At 38.3% G+C, this 16,130-nt stretch overlaps 1 protein-coding gene across 1 annotated transcript in view; it reads right to left on the reverse strand.

The window, feature by feature from the left end:
• Positions 1-15,382, reverse strand: part of CSRNP3 (cysteine and serine rich nuclear protein 3) — a 67,161-nt gene extending 51,779 nt beyond the window's left edge. The window contains exon 1 of the mRNA XM_058809863.1: positions 15,235-15,382. Coding sequence (XP_058665846.1) covers positions 15,235-15,382 — 148 coding nt within the window. The remainder of the gene's footprint in view (positions 1-15,234) is intronic.
• Positions 15,383-16,130: the final 748 nt, after the last annotated feature.

Below are 16,130 nucleotides of genomic sequence, written 5' to 3' on the forward strand. Positions count from 1 at the left end.
TATTTTACAATCTAAGAAATATATTTTTATCTAATAAATATGTGCTAAAAATAAGGTAAAGTAAATGAATGACAGAGAAAAATTAATTGAATGAGAATACCAGAAATACCACACTGTAGCACTGATGGCCAATTTATGCTAGGAACATTACTCTATCCATTAAAAAAGAAAAAGCAATAAAAAGGAATTCCCTTCCATCCCAATCCTCCAGCAAACGCAGCGTCAAAATTCACAAAGTGCACTGAGCAAGAAGTGCAGGATTTAAAAGATTTCACTCTGCTACAAAAAAAGCAGAGAATTTGGTGAAAATATACCAGTGACCTCAGACTACTGTCAATGGGTGTGGGAAATACCAAAACTCAAACACTAGACAAGCTGACAGCTGAGTCAAATACAACCTGAAGCAGAAATTAAAATTCCTGCCTGTCTGCACATCCATTGTTCTGTTTCACGCATACAAATAAGGTGAATCTGCCAGTGATATCCAACACTATGGTCTCTAGCCAACACCCAGTCCAAAACCCAGTCACCAGCCTAAGTCAAATCTTCAGAAAATAAATCCAAAAGCTGAGATGCCCACATAATAAATGTCAAATATAATGCAGAGGAATTTTTACTAGACAATTGGTAACCAATGAGGACTCTCAAGCCATAGCCAGGCTGCATACAATTGAGCAGTACAAAAAAAAAACTGGTAACAAACAGGATGCCAAACACTTATTAAACACTACACTACTCTTATTTTCAGTATACAGGTGTTATTAATACTTTAACTAATGGTTGTATTTCAGACCTTTTCTCTGGATTGCAAAAAGAAGAACCTGCTGAGCTGCTAGTGTTGGACTAGCAGTAGAGATGTGAAATCAGTTTGCATGACCAGTTGTATCCGGAAATCCATTTATAACGAGGATTTCTGTGGCACTTTGAGCAGTTTAACTGTTCCATACCTAGTGTCTCCATTTGAAAAATTAAATAACATTTTTAAAAAATTAATCTAGTATCTTATTGTTACCCATCCCTTAAGTGTGCTTTTAGTGGTTACAAGTAAAGGGTTTGCTTCAAGACCACCAGTTAGAGAGAACCTGTTTCATTAAACAAGTCAAAACAATTACAGAAAGAAAGTATTTTGCACTTTCAGCAATAATAGGTGGGGGGGGAAGGAAAATTTTAGTGTCAAGTCTGGAAATAAAAGTCTGATGTGAACTTCAGGATTCTATCTCTAAGTTAGATCAGTAAGTGGATGGGAAAGTACTGTTTCTTCTGATACAGGGTGATATCCTGACACTTGAATTTAAAAGACAAAATAAATTCCCCACATGGGAAAAATTTAAAGCATCTAGCAGTATTTTAGTACATATGAAGCAGTTAAAAGCCATTTATTTCTCCTCTCAAAGATAATCCCCGCTAATTGCTCTAGTTGTGGAAATACATTTTGTGGCAAAGGATAATGAAGCCTACTTGTCAAATTGCTCATGTCATTATTTCACTGCAGATTGCAAATACTATAGCCAGACCCATTCCCAGCATGCTGAATATCAGCCTACAGAAAAGGACCCTTGCATAAGCCACTCTGACCTTTCTTGCTAGTTTCTTCTGACCTTGCTGACCTCATTAGACTGGTATAAAGAAAATAAAGGAGCTGTTGGGTACTCTTGATGGATTAGAAATAACAAGAATGTGTCTAGGACTTACTTAAGTACTAAACCAGACCACTGAATTATAATGCTTTTCAAACAATCAAAAGGATAATAGGGATAGTGATGAAGAAATAGAGGTAGAAAGAAAGAGATTCTTAAAATATTGTGAATAGTATGCTTTTTGGAAATTGGTCATCAGCATCCTTAACTACTTATTCTGCTGCCATTTCACATGGTTGATTTTTTAAGGCCCCATTTGAGTGAGAACAAATATTAGAAACCAATGGTCCCAGCACAATCATTTTGATTAAGCATGAATCCAACTTAAGCACCTTGCTGAAAGAGGGCTTTAATCTCCTCTGGTCAGATGTATTTAATGAATTCTTCAAATTCCCAAAGGAAGGAAACTCTAGAGGATAGAATGCAAGTCTCTGAATTCCCTCTGTCGCATTTCAAACACTACATCAAACTATCAACAAAATCTGTGTCTTACCAGACAAAAGGGTGGAGATACTATCAAAGTGTTTATTCTTTACATAATACATACCTTCTCCAGTGGAATTACTTTGGGTTTTTAAACTGTCTCCCAGCCCTGAAATGGACAAGTCATGCATTTCTATAGCTTACATCATAAGAAGTACAAATCTACAAATTAATTTTGCTCTCTGCATAGTGAATTTTGTCATCCTCAGTAAATATTTATTTTTAGCTAATACTGGCACCTGAGCAAAACTCTCAGAAAGGAAACCACAGGTCACAACTTATAACACAAATCTCAAGTACTACAATATAAATTTTACAGCAATTGCAACATAGGACACATTTTTTTATCTTTTTATTCTGTATTTATAATTTCTAGGAAAAAAAGTGCTATGAGAGAATTTATACTCACAGAAATCATCCAAGCTCCTATATATTGCAATTGCTAACTGAAAGCTTTTGAATTTAACCACTGGAAAGTATTTATGGGAAGAGAAGAATTTTTTCTTTATATGCTTAACTACTCCTAAAAGAAGACACTAGCAGATAGGCTGACCTCAGCCAAAGGGTTCAGGCTTTATTATGCTATGCATTAAAATGCAGGCACCATCACATAAAATTAAATTATGTCCTTTTTAAAAATAAGACTATGCCATCATTTGTTCCTGAAACATCCTCTGTTCAGCTGTCCTGCAGTTTTATAGATCCTGACATGGGAAAACTGTTGCATTTGTGATAGTGGTGATTGTCTCCTTCAGAAATTTATAGCCTTTGGTAAATCTCTATGTCTCACATCTCTCCTGTGCCAAGCGCACAATCCAGCCCCAAGCCAGCAGCACTGGAGAGGCTGCAGACACTGCATTTGTGCAGGAACTCTCAGCAGGCTTCATCCCCAAGAGCTAAAATGTCTTAAAGCAGCCACGGGATCCAGATACCCTCATACTACACAGAGCTAAGTTAGATGACACAGTGGTTCAAAAACAACTTAATCAGGTTGCTAGCACAGATTTCACAGCTGCAGTATCAGGGCAGCTGTTCTAGCACAATTGGATTAGTGATTTATGCTGTCTCTCCACTCTGTCCATTTTAAAACAATGGATTGAGATTTGAACATGTAAATTTTTCATCCTCATCACTCTTCAGACCTTGTGAATGCAGAGTAATTTCAAGACCTGTAGGAGGATTTTGGTTCATTTTTTTGTTTGGGGGACTCTTTGTTTTGTTTTGGTGGTAATCTTTTTACCCCCTTTGTTGTTAGCTGGAGATTGTGGTGTAAAGATAAATGGTGGACAAGGACCTTGTGTTTGGATATTTAAAATAAACAAAAAGAAAAGCCCAACAAAAAACCAAATCAAAGCAGAATTGCAGTCCACTAGCAATTCCTTCCTCTTACATGTGATATGGGTAAAACGTGTTTCTTCAAAATTGTGTTGTCATCTTACACTTCTATCATTTGTCTGCCCTGTAGCGAAAGAGAAATTCAAGAATCCCATCTATATGAGGTTAAATTATTAATTTCCCACCTTGACCTTGTTTTGGAATATGCTTATTTCTGTGAATTAGCTACAGCAGTTAACCTACCATTTACAGAGCACATAGAGCAAAATTGCTCTTCACAAAACAAAGGTGAGCAAAAAAAGAAACCATGCCTATTCTTTTATCATTTTATTTCTCCTATTATCTCATGTATTAGATAGGTTACTTATGTTCTTTACTAAATAAATCCCAGAAAAAGAAACCCTTTTCAACTAATCTCCTACACAGACCAGAAACCCAACTTTGAGTACCAGAGGGAGAAGTGGGGAGGGGGTGGGAACTCCTATCATTCCTCCACATCTCAAATCAGAACTATATGACAAATTGTCACACGTAGAACCACAAAAACCAGACAGGTTTAATGTCTGCATCATGGTTAACTCCTAAATCAAACAAACCCTTCAGAAGAAGGGCTACCTACAGTCATGCTTTCTGATTTTTCCTTCATCAGTATATGCAACATTTAAAAATAACATTCTAATAACAAACAAATAAAAGATAAATACCCATTTCCAGTATCCCAGTAAAGCTTACATGAAATTATGAATTAGTTAACCAAGAGAAGTTGCTATCATAGTTTTCTTGCTACCAAGCATTTAAAGTTACTTTGTGGCATTACTAAAATATTTTACTGATTACACAGACTTCTCTGAAGACATTTACTACTTGAGATGTGTTGGCCAGCTCTTTGTGGCTGAATAAATCATATCCCTTACTTCCAGTCTCTGGAAAAAATAAATCACACCATGATGTGACAATTAAAACAAAAGCTTTGAAAGCACCTCTTCAGATAACTTGGTGTTTCCCTCTCCAAAATTTTAAACAACAGATACTTTTGCAAGCAAGTGACAAAGGATGTAAATATACAATAATAATTTATTTACAAATACAGACAATAAGTTAGGAACATTTTACCTGCATAAATCTAATTTCACTGGAAGTTGCTGATGTATGCTGATCCAATAGGTTTCAGCATGAATTTTAAGCATTTTTAAACACAAAGGTGCAGCTAGAAAACTGGGGGTTTTTTTTAAACTTACGTTCTTCTAAAAGTGCTAATCAAAATCCCTGCAGAGATGTAAAATATAGCATCATGTTTTGTACCATCAAATGGTACAAAATGAAATTGGACTTGTGTAACTGTAGAGATATATGCACATGAATAGCTGCTACTGTACTACTGACCTTGTGATCTCAAAGAATGCCAGTTTCTCTCAGGAGATTTTTAGACCTCTGAAATCATGTTTTCAGTCTGTAGACATTTCCTTAATCTGTCCTTTAAAAAATGAAATTCATGTCTCATTACTGTTAAAATGATACCAACAAAGTCTTAGAATTTCTATCAAAAATTATGTGATGCCACGTGCAAACTCACAGAATAAAGAGAAAATTGTGTTTGTTCGCAATGAAGCCAGGTTACCATATTAGGGTGAAAAAATTCTGAAGAGCATATTTATATATAAAAAATAAATGATCATACAGCCAATATGCACATTTGATTTCTAGTACACATGAGGTACTTCTGCTCTGACACATCAGGGAGTCTGAAAACCTTCCTGAATTTCACTGAGCAGGGCAAAATTCAGTAATTGCAAGGACAATTAAACATTAATCCTGCTTACCATGGCATGTGACAGACTTGCCATCTGTTGAAGTCCTTAAAGTGAGGTTGGATATCTTTCTAAAATACGCTTTTGGATATAGTTTTTGGAAAAGCAAAACTAAAAACAAACTAACATTTAATCCATACTGCAAAACTGTGGTCATCATATAGAGAGAAGGGGCTGATGGCACAAGGCAGTGACAGCAGCTTTGCCACCAGAGATGCCTGTTTGTGCCATGGTTTAACCCCAGCCAGCAGCCAAGCCTTGGGCAGCCACTCGCCCGCTGCCCCAGCAGCAGGACTGTGAGGAGAATCAAAAGGGAAAAGCTGGAAAACTCATGGGTTTAACAGGGAAAGCAAAGGCCACACATGCAAGCAGAGCAAAACAAGGAATTTGTTCACCGCTTCCCACAGATAGGCAGGTGTTCAGCCATCTCCAAGAGAGCAGGGCCCCATCACAGGTCACAGTGACTTGGGAAGACAAACGCCAGCACTCCAGATGTCCTCCCCCTTTCCTCTTTTCCCCCCCACTTTCTATGCTGGGCATGATGTCCCGAGGTCTGGCATGTCCCTTAGGTCAGTCGGGGTCCCTGTCCCAGCTGTGCCTCCCAGGCACCCCCAGCCCCCTCTGCAGTGCGGCCGTACGGGAGCAGAAAGGGCCCTGGCTCAGAGCAAGCCCTGCTCAGCAATAACAAAACATCTCTGTGTGATCAACCTGTGCTCAGCACAACCCAAAACACAGCCCCTACCAGCTGCTGTGCAGAAAAGTAACTAACCCAGACAAAACCAGCACACTGTGCCTTTCCATTCTGCCCCCAACACTTGTGATCTGGCTTTAAAATAATGTAGGAATCCTAACTTAGTTGGTTTTAGCTTTGGTACAGACTCCAGTTAGACTTTGGGTGATTTTCACCTCCTCCTTCAGCACAGGCCTCAGTTCTCTGGGCATACAGCTCTTACAAACTGTGTTAGCCGTGGTTTTGAGAATCAGGGCTGCAATGCTTGCTATTGTGACATTCTGCTTAAGGGATGCATAAGAATTTTTAAGATCAAAATGATTTGAGCAAAAAAAGTTTTTGATCATGATACAGGAGGTGTAGGTGATAATTAAATTCGGCACCATAAAGGCAAACTACATCAACTCCCAAAAGCATTTAGTACTGGCTGTTTCACACAAGTAATTAATATTTCTTGCCAATACTATTTTAAAATGCCAACTACTGCTGCTGTTTGCATGTATCAGAGTGTACACAGATGAACATAGAGCATCCAACTCCAGCTTTCTGAAGCAGGAAAGAAGGTAACAAACAAAAAACATTTTCTTTTCTGAGTTATGCAAACAAATGAGTCTATAGCTAATATAATAACACATGACTGAAGTGCTGGTGCAAAGCATGCTGTGCAGTATGGATGAACCTGAGTGGGCTGCATAAACTTCAAAGCAATAAACACGCTACAAAAGATGCGTGGGCAGAGAGAAAATGGAAAATATAGGAGACACAGGGAGGTGGTTCCATTATCAGCTGCAGGATACATATGATATTGCACAAGAGAACAGTGAGGAAGGACTTCAAAAGATGGATCTGAATAGATTCACCTCAGCCCTTAGTAGTTCCACAAAATGCCATGATAGTCTCTCATGGCTGTGACAGGGTTTTAGTAATTAGCAGGCAATCCATTAAGTTATGAAAAATAAAATCTGGTCTCAAAAGCCCCTATTGTCAATTTCTTTGTCCTTCATCTATGTGAAACTAAAGATTTCTTCACACTACAAAGCACAATAAACAATTCAAAGTAGAACATTTTGTTTACCTAAACACTACCAAAGTCACCCCAATTAGAAAAAACTAAAATAAAATAAAAACTGTAAATCCTTTCTTGAAGAGCCCATTTTAACAAAAATTTATGAAAATTCAGGCCTGGCTCATCTGCAAGCCAAAATTCTAGACAATTCACAACATTTAATGATTTTGTTGGGCACATGCTCTGACCCAGCACCTCCTCTTCTGTGTTAGTCTCATTGTGAGAACTGTATATTTAAAATGCCAACTCAATTTTTTATCTGAAATGTCACATTTTGTCATCTCTCCTAGCTGCTCTTCTGTCTGTCTGCAGAATAGTCTCATTTTTTGAGAAAATTCTCACTTCCTTAAAGGCAATGACAAGATGAATTTACTACAGCCAAAAGCCTTTTTGATGCTTGTTCAAAGTCCAAAGTTTGGGCAGCTTTATTCATACTGTGGCCTACTGACTTGTGATGTTAGTGAAATAGATAAATTCACAAGTCTTTCTACTGCAAGCCATTATAAACCACACACTGGTGGGCATAAAAATAATACATTATTTTTATGCAATTGTAGCTACTTAAAGAGTGTTACCTTCTTCCTAAGAACATTCAATTGGGCATGACAACAAAGGTAAAATTTTCTACTAATTTTAAATAGTAGTGTAACAATGAAATGGTATCTGTGCTCCAAAACTTTTTATGTCCATTTCACACTAATCACTCAAAACTAAGAATACTATTTAAGTAAAACAATGTGTAAAAGATGAAAAATACTAATAGAAGTCAATGGGTATGTTCCATTTAAAAAAAAAAAAAAAAAAGACACGATCACTTTTTGGTAAAATGTAGGTCACCTATGGTTGCCATAGTAACCACTGCTGAACTATTGCTCTACAGATGACCACTGCCTATGGCTGCTTTCTTTGCTAGCAGTCATACCCCAATTAAAACAAGAAAGAGTTTGGAATTGACATTAGTTTAGTTGCAAATAACACTGTTTAAACATTCTCAAAAGCATCTCCTAATATCCTAATATCCTAGTCTAAATAAAATACGCAGATAACCAGCTGACAACACACAAAACCTACTTTTCAGTACTTAGAAATCTGTTCTTTGTCTGTATCTAAAGCCTGGAGTTTCCAAAATGGAGATAATCAACTTTACAATAAGCTGCAAATACAAAACATATTTATACAGAGCAATTCACTAAACATCAGTAACTCAACAAGTTAGCTGGAATTCAACAAGCACTAACATCAAGTTAAGCTTCACAGCAAGTCCTGTGACAGTATATTCAGTACCTTCACTCCAAGTGGGGGTTAATGCCTTGGCACATTATTATTTTGCACACAAGCACCCAGTGAAAACGAATCATGTAACAAGGAGCCATGGATAATAACAGCTGAAGCCTCACTCGGGATGAAGTCATTGAGTCTTCAATCACTTTGATGGTGAAACTCCCTTTCTCACCACTATTACTCTGGGGCATATGTAGTTGATGATGAATTCATTAAAATACAAAAGACTCCACATTACAAAAAGAGTCTTAATTGGCTTTGATAGTGAACTGGGAAATAACAGGACTACAAGCCAATGTCCTTGATAACTGCTAACTGGTTTTTCCCCTTCAGAACTATCACATCACTATTACGTAAGTTCAGACTAAACGAGCTGCTTATCTTCTCTCCTTGTTTTTGTTTGGTTTCTCTGATTTTTTTTTGTTTGGTTGGTTTGGGTTTTTCTTTTTGCTTGGTAGGATTTTTTGCTGGTTTTGGGTTTTTTGAGATTTTTTTTGCTACGTGTATTATAAAAACTCTGAAATATAAACTTTGAGGCCTGGATGCTGCCCATATGCCTTAATGCTATTAGCACTACAAACACATTGTGGTAGGGTAGCATCAGTAGTCACAGAGTCAGAACACCAAAAATGCTGCGTATTTAGTGAACAAAATAATGATGATCAATTTTGTTGAATACCATCTATGAAGAATCATATCCCCTCACTTGCTTTAATTCTTGAAAGCTCAAAACAGACAGATGAACACGTAGATGATCTCAGGACACCACAGCAAGACTGCTGGGAAGCCAAACAAACAAACCCCTACGGAACAGAGACAGCTCGTGAAAGCTTTAGAATCAAACAATTAATGTAACTGTTTTGGCAAATTCCAAAGAAATTATATCTTGTTTATAGTCTCCCAACTGCATCACTACAGTAGGAGGGAGAGGACTGAGACTCAATTTCTTTATATTCCTGTAAGGATCAGGACCTTAAATACACCTTCACACACAATGCACATCAGGGGACTGCCCTGGGCACCAGGACATCTCAGTGAGACTAAAACACACATGGGAGATGGGGCTGGTGTACAGAGGAAGAAGAAAGGAAGACGTCAATACAGTCTCCAGCAAGCAGAATACTTTCCTTTTTTCCTAATGTTTCAATCAAAATTCATGAAATCTTTGCCCTTGGGTCAGTAATTTCCATGGATTCATTTCTCCCTGCAGTTTATGAGACAGCAACTACATGCATTTACTGTCTTATACTGGAGAAAATCAGTCTGTATTTTCTGTATACAGATACAGGCTTTCATCCTAAGGAGGTCCAGGTCCCCAGTAGAGCCAAAAGTTGTAGTACAATACAAATGATGTAAGAAAAATCAGAATACAAAACTCGACCACCGAAGTCTGGTAAGACTGCAAACAGAGATAAAATACAGTTGCATCTTTCTTGTAAGCATTAGAATGGTTTCATTATGAAGCACCAAGACAAAACACTAAGTTCATCTGCTTGTTAACTCTGCTTTGCAAGCAGAACTGCTAGTCTATTTAAAAAAAAACACAAAAAGACCAACCAAGCCAAATGCCAGAGAAGGCTGTTCCCAGCTCACTGCTAGAGACTTAAGCTCAGCATGTTCATACAAGCCACAGCTGTATCAACTGATAGAGGAAAGATCCACTACCAACAGAATCTGTGCTGTTATGTTGGAGTTAACCGCCCTCAGTCATCCCTATTGCTAAGTTAGTGCTTGGCTAAATCAGAGCAAAGAGCAGAGGAGCAATGTTCAGTAAGGAGAAAACACTGCACAATGGCACCTGTATTGAGGGTGCTCCAGCCTGAAATTAGTTACAAAGGTCACTGTAATGGACAATCACAGAATGGTTTGGTTTGGAGGGGGCCTTAAGGACCATCTAGTTCCAACCTCCCACCCCCAGGCAGGATTCTGAGGATGAGGATGAGGCTGCTCAGAGTCTCCCCCATCCAACCTGGTCAGTAAGACAACATACTCTGTCAAATCACTGAATCTAACTTGGCTTTAAATTTCAAAACATCTTTAAAAACATCTTTACACAGACCAGTAGGAAACATTTTAAACTAGTTCGAAATGAAGAATATGTACTGATCACGGCACTAGATGAGGAGAGAGGATATAGCAATAATCTTTCTGAGGCTTCATTTGCTTTGTAAGAGCACATAAAGCAATTCAAAGAAAGCTGCTGAAGGCCACTGGGACTCTCACCAGTAATAAAAGTGAGCATTAGGACACAGCAGTCAGGAGAAAGCAAGCACGAAACTTTTTTCAGACAAAAATTAATCTATTCATAGTTATAAACTGGTAACAGAAAAATCCATTTTTCCCTTCTTTGTGATTTGATTCACCAATTATTTCCCTACAGAAGCTAGTGTAATGGTACCAGGCCACCCACAGCTTTCACTGGTACCCAAATGTTGTCATAATGCTTCCTTGTACCTGAAAAAGGGACAGCTACTTTTAGTACCCAAGACATCTTCAGGATTTTTTACCTTTAGAAACAACATTTTAAAATTCTGATCTTATTTGACAAAGACCATGGAGCAAGTCTTCACTAAAATAAAAATCACCTACTTCCCAATCTTATCATTTCTGTAGAGAAGGATTTTAGCTGAGACTAGCTCAAGCTAGAAGTTAGCTGGAAAAAAACAAACTTTGGAAATAATTTGAAAAACTGTGAGCTTAGGCGTGTTCATCCCTCTTTGTCAAAAAAGCCATGGTAATCATGATTTTGCATTTCTAAAATTACATGCATCACTGGTGAGAGAAAAAAGAAACTTCATATTCTTTGACTTTATAAATGAGACTGTAAAGTTATTAAAATTATTTTTCATATTGTAATAGCATCTAGAGAGAGCAACTGCTATAAAGTCTAAAACCAGTCGCTAAGATATGATCTGGTATAATTTTAATTCTGTAGAACAAATCAAGGACAATATCTAACCACCATGTTTAATTTTTATCCAATCTCACAGACAATATTCGATCAGCAAATAGAATCCCATACATTGTGTTAGCATCATTCTGAACTAAGAATTGCTGGCAAAAGATGGTTCCAGAGCTGCTGACAGTACACACTCCTGAATACAGACCAGGCCTTACACATATGTCCTGAGTGCAAGGTGCTTTTCTCTAATACATGCAGCACAGATACAGATGTGCCATAGAATCAAAATCAACACTTCCCAGTAATTTTCTGATTTGTTTTTGATATATGTTCCATATACATCAATGTAGTGAAAGAGGATGAGTCACTTTCAATGACTAAGAATTTGCAAACTCCTGGAGCATTAAATTCCTTTGATCTTGATAAGCTGGCTCGTTCTCATTCTGTTCATTAGCCCCCCCTCCTTTTCCCAGTTTTGAGCCAGCCAATCTGTAGCCCTTTCTGCAAGCTGACATATTTACCAAGTAAAATCTGTTACCACTGTTTTCCTGCTCTTACTGAAAAACACCCTGTTGCTTGTCAAGCTCCTCATCTTGGGGAACCTCCTTCTCTTTTCCTTCACATATGACATAGTCCACAAGCTCTCTTCCCACCCTGATGAGCTCATTATTAGCTCCTCTCTGTATTTCCCCAGGAACCACAAACTGTTCACCTGTGCATTCTGTTAATCTCTTTTTTTTCTGCACCCACCTAATGTAATTTCATCATTAGTTCCCAAGTACCATTTTGCTGATGACTCACAAAAATTGCCTAAGAATCTCAGAAGATAATCCAGTTGTGTTGCTTTGAACCATGTCTTGATAAGTATATTTCTCTAAGGGTTAACCTGGGAATGTCACTACCTACATGATTTGAAAAACATGAATGTCTTAAATTGTAAGCCTAAATTATCATTAATTTTCCAGATAATTATTTAGCAACTGCAACAGGGCTATTTTCTCATCTGTTCTGTTTGAAAAATTAGTGTATATGGAGCCTGCCACAAACAGGTATCTACATTTAGACAGCAATTCAATTTCAATACTGATTAGTGAAAAGCATCTTGATATTTTCACTCTTCTCCTTTGATGGAAAAATACTTCACAGCTCCAAAAAATCCTTTAGTGCTTGATTCTTTACCAATCAAAAAAATCACAGTTGTCATAGAAACTGTAAAAACTGAAGTCAGTCATGACATAACAACAGAGCAATGGAAAATGTCTGCAGGCTCAGGTTTTTGTACTGGAGGTATTTCTATGAATTTAACCAGGGAGTCTACAAGTTTCCAAATCTAACAAAGAATATTATAACAATAGGCATTATTATTGTTTTTAAGAATCTGTTCAGAGTCTGGAAAGTAATAGCATTTACTGCTATTGCTCCTGCTCTACACACTGGCTACATTAACAGCAAACAGAGTCTTCCCAAAAAACTCAGTGCAAGCTTATGCTGTAAGGCAACTGAATTTCTCTGATCACACATCTTAGATAGCCTAGAGGGGCTTTTGGTCAATGTTCTCAGCATTCCTGAGATCGCATTTTTGGTACTTTTAAGCTGACACAAACCACTTTAAAAATCTATGTTGCCAATAGTTTCTGTCTCTTACAAATGCTGTTCAGAAGAAGACTTCTACCTGCAGACCTCTGCCCCACACAAGACAGTTCAGCTCCATTCCAAACATTATCTCAGGCTTTTTCCCTATGACATGAAACTGTAAAATATAACTCTACTCCTGACTAAAACAGGTTACAAGAATCTTCCCCTCTCCATAACCAAGAATATACCAACTTCAATTCCAGGGCTCTTCCTGCCTTTTACTGGAACCACTTGACACTTCATAATTACTAACTGACAGGGCTGCCTTACTGCAAACACTTGCCATGATGACGTGCACAGGGACTGTGAGTGCAGCAGTGTGCACACGAGTGTGGCTGTGGGTGCACACATGGCTGATTGTGTGCCTGTGTGTGTGTGTGCCTGTGTGTGTGTGTGTGTGCGTGCCAAAGGTCTGAACACACTAATCTCTGCCCTGCTCCACGCCCAGACAGCAGGAGAACAAAGTGTAACAGATAAGGTAGGATCCTCTCTGGCCAGGAAAGTGGGGAGGGGATGGGGACGCTCAGACCCACTCAAGGCCAGAGTCCAAAGCCTGACCCCAGCTTCCCAGGGGCAGATAGGTAGGCTGAGCCCTCCTCACTGCTCCCCGCCAGACTGGGTGGCAGGATAGGGCTGATGCCAGGATGGGTTGGCTGCTGCCCAGACAGACACTTTCCATGCAGGTCTCATCTCTTCTGCTGGAGTCACAGGCATGAAAACCCTTTGGCAGCAGGAAATGCACTGGCATCTGCTTTTTGACCAGCTGCTATGCAGGTCACCTCCTCTCTCCCTGCCCACTGCCACTGGAGGGAGCGATGCTCTGCTGCCAACATCCCACCAGCATCCCACCTGCATCATGCCCTTCAAGCAGAGATCACCCTGCTGAAAAGAAAATAGTCATAATACACAGGAATATTACTGGACTGGTCTCACTGCAGGTGAGCAAACTGATTAGCTGAACTACAAGTAACACGGAAAGCAGCAACATGGAAGTACTCAGATCTTAAAATAACCATCTCAGAAGCCCTGAATTAAGTTTAATGGAGAAATTTAAGGGAGTTATTTTTGTTTCAGCTGGTTTCCTCCAGCATATTGTCCCTCTGAACCTTTAATTTATTCTTTCCAGATAACTAGGTACACATATTTTGAATAGAGAGCAAACAGGTACTTGGATTCCCTATGCTTTCCTAGAATTGCCTTAAATAAACTGTTTTATCATGATAGCATCTAGGAATTTCCAGACCTGCTAAACAACTTTAGATGCTCACACCACACCCACATTCCCACCCTGCTTAAGGATTACATTTAATGGGAGGGTGAGCATACTTGGTGTGTAACATGCTTCAGCAGCCTACTGAAGTTTCACTGGCATATATACAGAGAAACTTTCCAGCTGCACCTAAGATAGAGACAGCAAAATGTGCCTGTTAACTTCCCTAACCATGAGTTTAGGAATCAAAACCAAAGTGAAATCCTGATTCCAGTAAAATAACCAGCAAACAACCCATGAGTGAAATAATAAACTTTTTTACATGGAACAAAGGAAAAAAACTCACAATTCAAATCTCCTTAAAAAGAGCAGCATGACTTATTTGTTTACTGCAGGGTTCTTATTAGAAGAGTACCTGATTCACACAAGTCCATAAACCTCAGTGGGACAGAGACAAATATATTTCTTCTGTTACCACAGTTGAGACCCTAGTCAAAAATATGTATAAAACCCTGTAGCTTCTCACTCTTCAGTTCTGTGGCATTCTGTCACAGACTTTACATTTAAAATATCCCTCAAGGCGTCTGTATGTCATAGCACAATTACTATACATGTACATGCATATGAACACAAGCACATGTACACGTGTCACTTGAAAAAGCACATACACAAAAGCATAACGTATATAGTTATGTTTTTCTCACATTACAAATATATGCATATATGCATGTGAACGCATGCATGCAGACTTCCATCTTTCATTCTGAAAAAGGCACATTCATTTCACATTACTGCCAATATTCCCCCTTCTCCTAAATCATCACTCAAAATGGAAGACATTCTCCTATATGCTTAAAACACGTCACACTAAGTAGATGTGAATGATAGAGCACAAACATGGAACTTCCTCTGAAACTCACACCAACATCAAAATTTTCACAGAAACAATTACCAGAGGAAATAGTAATTTTTTTCAAAAATAAGTACTTCCTCAGAGTGCCAGCATTTGAATGTAATAAAACAGATCAAATACTTAAAAAAAAAAAAAAAGCAGAAAGCTTTCACTGTATTTCTAACAAGTCAAGTGAACCCTTCTTAGCTTGTGTGAGACACAGCATCATGCCTTACACACCCCTTTAGTACTTACGGGTAAAATGATTAGAAGCAGATGGATGGACATTACTTCCACTGTCAGCACTTTCACTGCTGGAAACATCATCATCTGATTCCCACACACATGAGCAGGGTGAGGTTCCACCAACTTCTTCAAACTTCCTCTTTAAAATTCCACTCATTGCTGCGATGCTGTCACCATGCACCTGTAAGAGGAACAGAGGCAATGAGGCACTGAAACATGCAACTACTGTGCAGGTCTCCCAATTCATCTATCATTAAAGAGTTCACCTATCAGTCAGATACCACCACCTGCAGCTAAATGGCTCCTTAACTAAGAGATTTAAACAGATTTTCCAAGAAGGAATCAAAAAACCCACAACCTATCATCAGTATATTTATCATCACACTGACTTTAAGACAGAAGGTAAATGCTACCTGTATTCTACCTATGCAGAAAATTCTACAGCCAATCTTATACATATATACATATATATTCAGTTATGCAGCAAATTTAGGTCAAGCATAATACTCCAATGTAATTAATCAAAAACAGACCATTATATAAGGCTTAAAAACTTACTTGGCACCAAGAAACATTACGTGACAAAAATTGTTTTTTAATAAATATTGTTCAGAAAAAAACACCTTCTCTCTTTTGATTTATTTTAAAGGTCTGATTTATATAATTCCCAGTACTAACAAATGCCCACAACTGCAATTAGATTTGAGAGCTGTATGAGACACTTTGCATCTTTCCAGGCCAGGCCCTGCACAAACAGTTCTGGCTCATTTTGTCATTTTCATTTCCTCAGAAGTTTCTTGCCTAGAATTTTTGAAATTCAGATATGAGTACTGGCACACAAGTAGACTATTTCCCTTCACCCAAGCATCAAAGGACTAGATCCACCCTTAAGAACCTGACTTCCT

Source organism: Ammospiza caudacuta, chromosome 8 (assembly GCF_027887145.1).
Source record: "Ammospiza caudacuta isolate bAmmCau1 chromosome 8, bAmmCau1.pri, whole genome shotgun sequence".
Taxonomy (NCBI): domain Eukaryota; kingdom Metazoa; phylum Chordata; class Aves; order Passeriformes; family Passerellidae; genus Ammospiza; species Ammospiza caudacuta.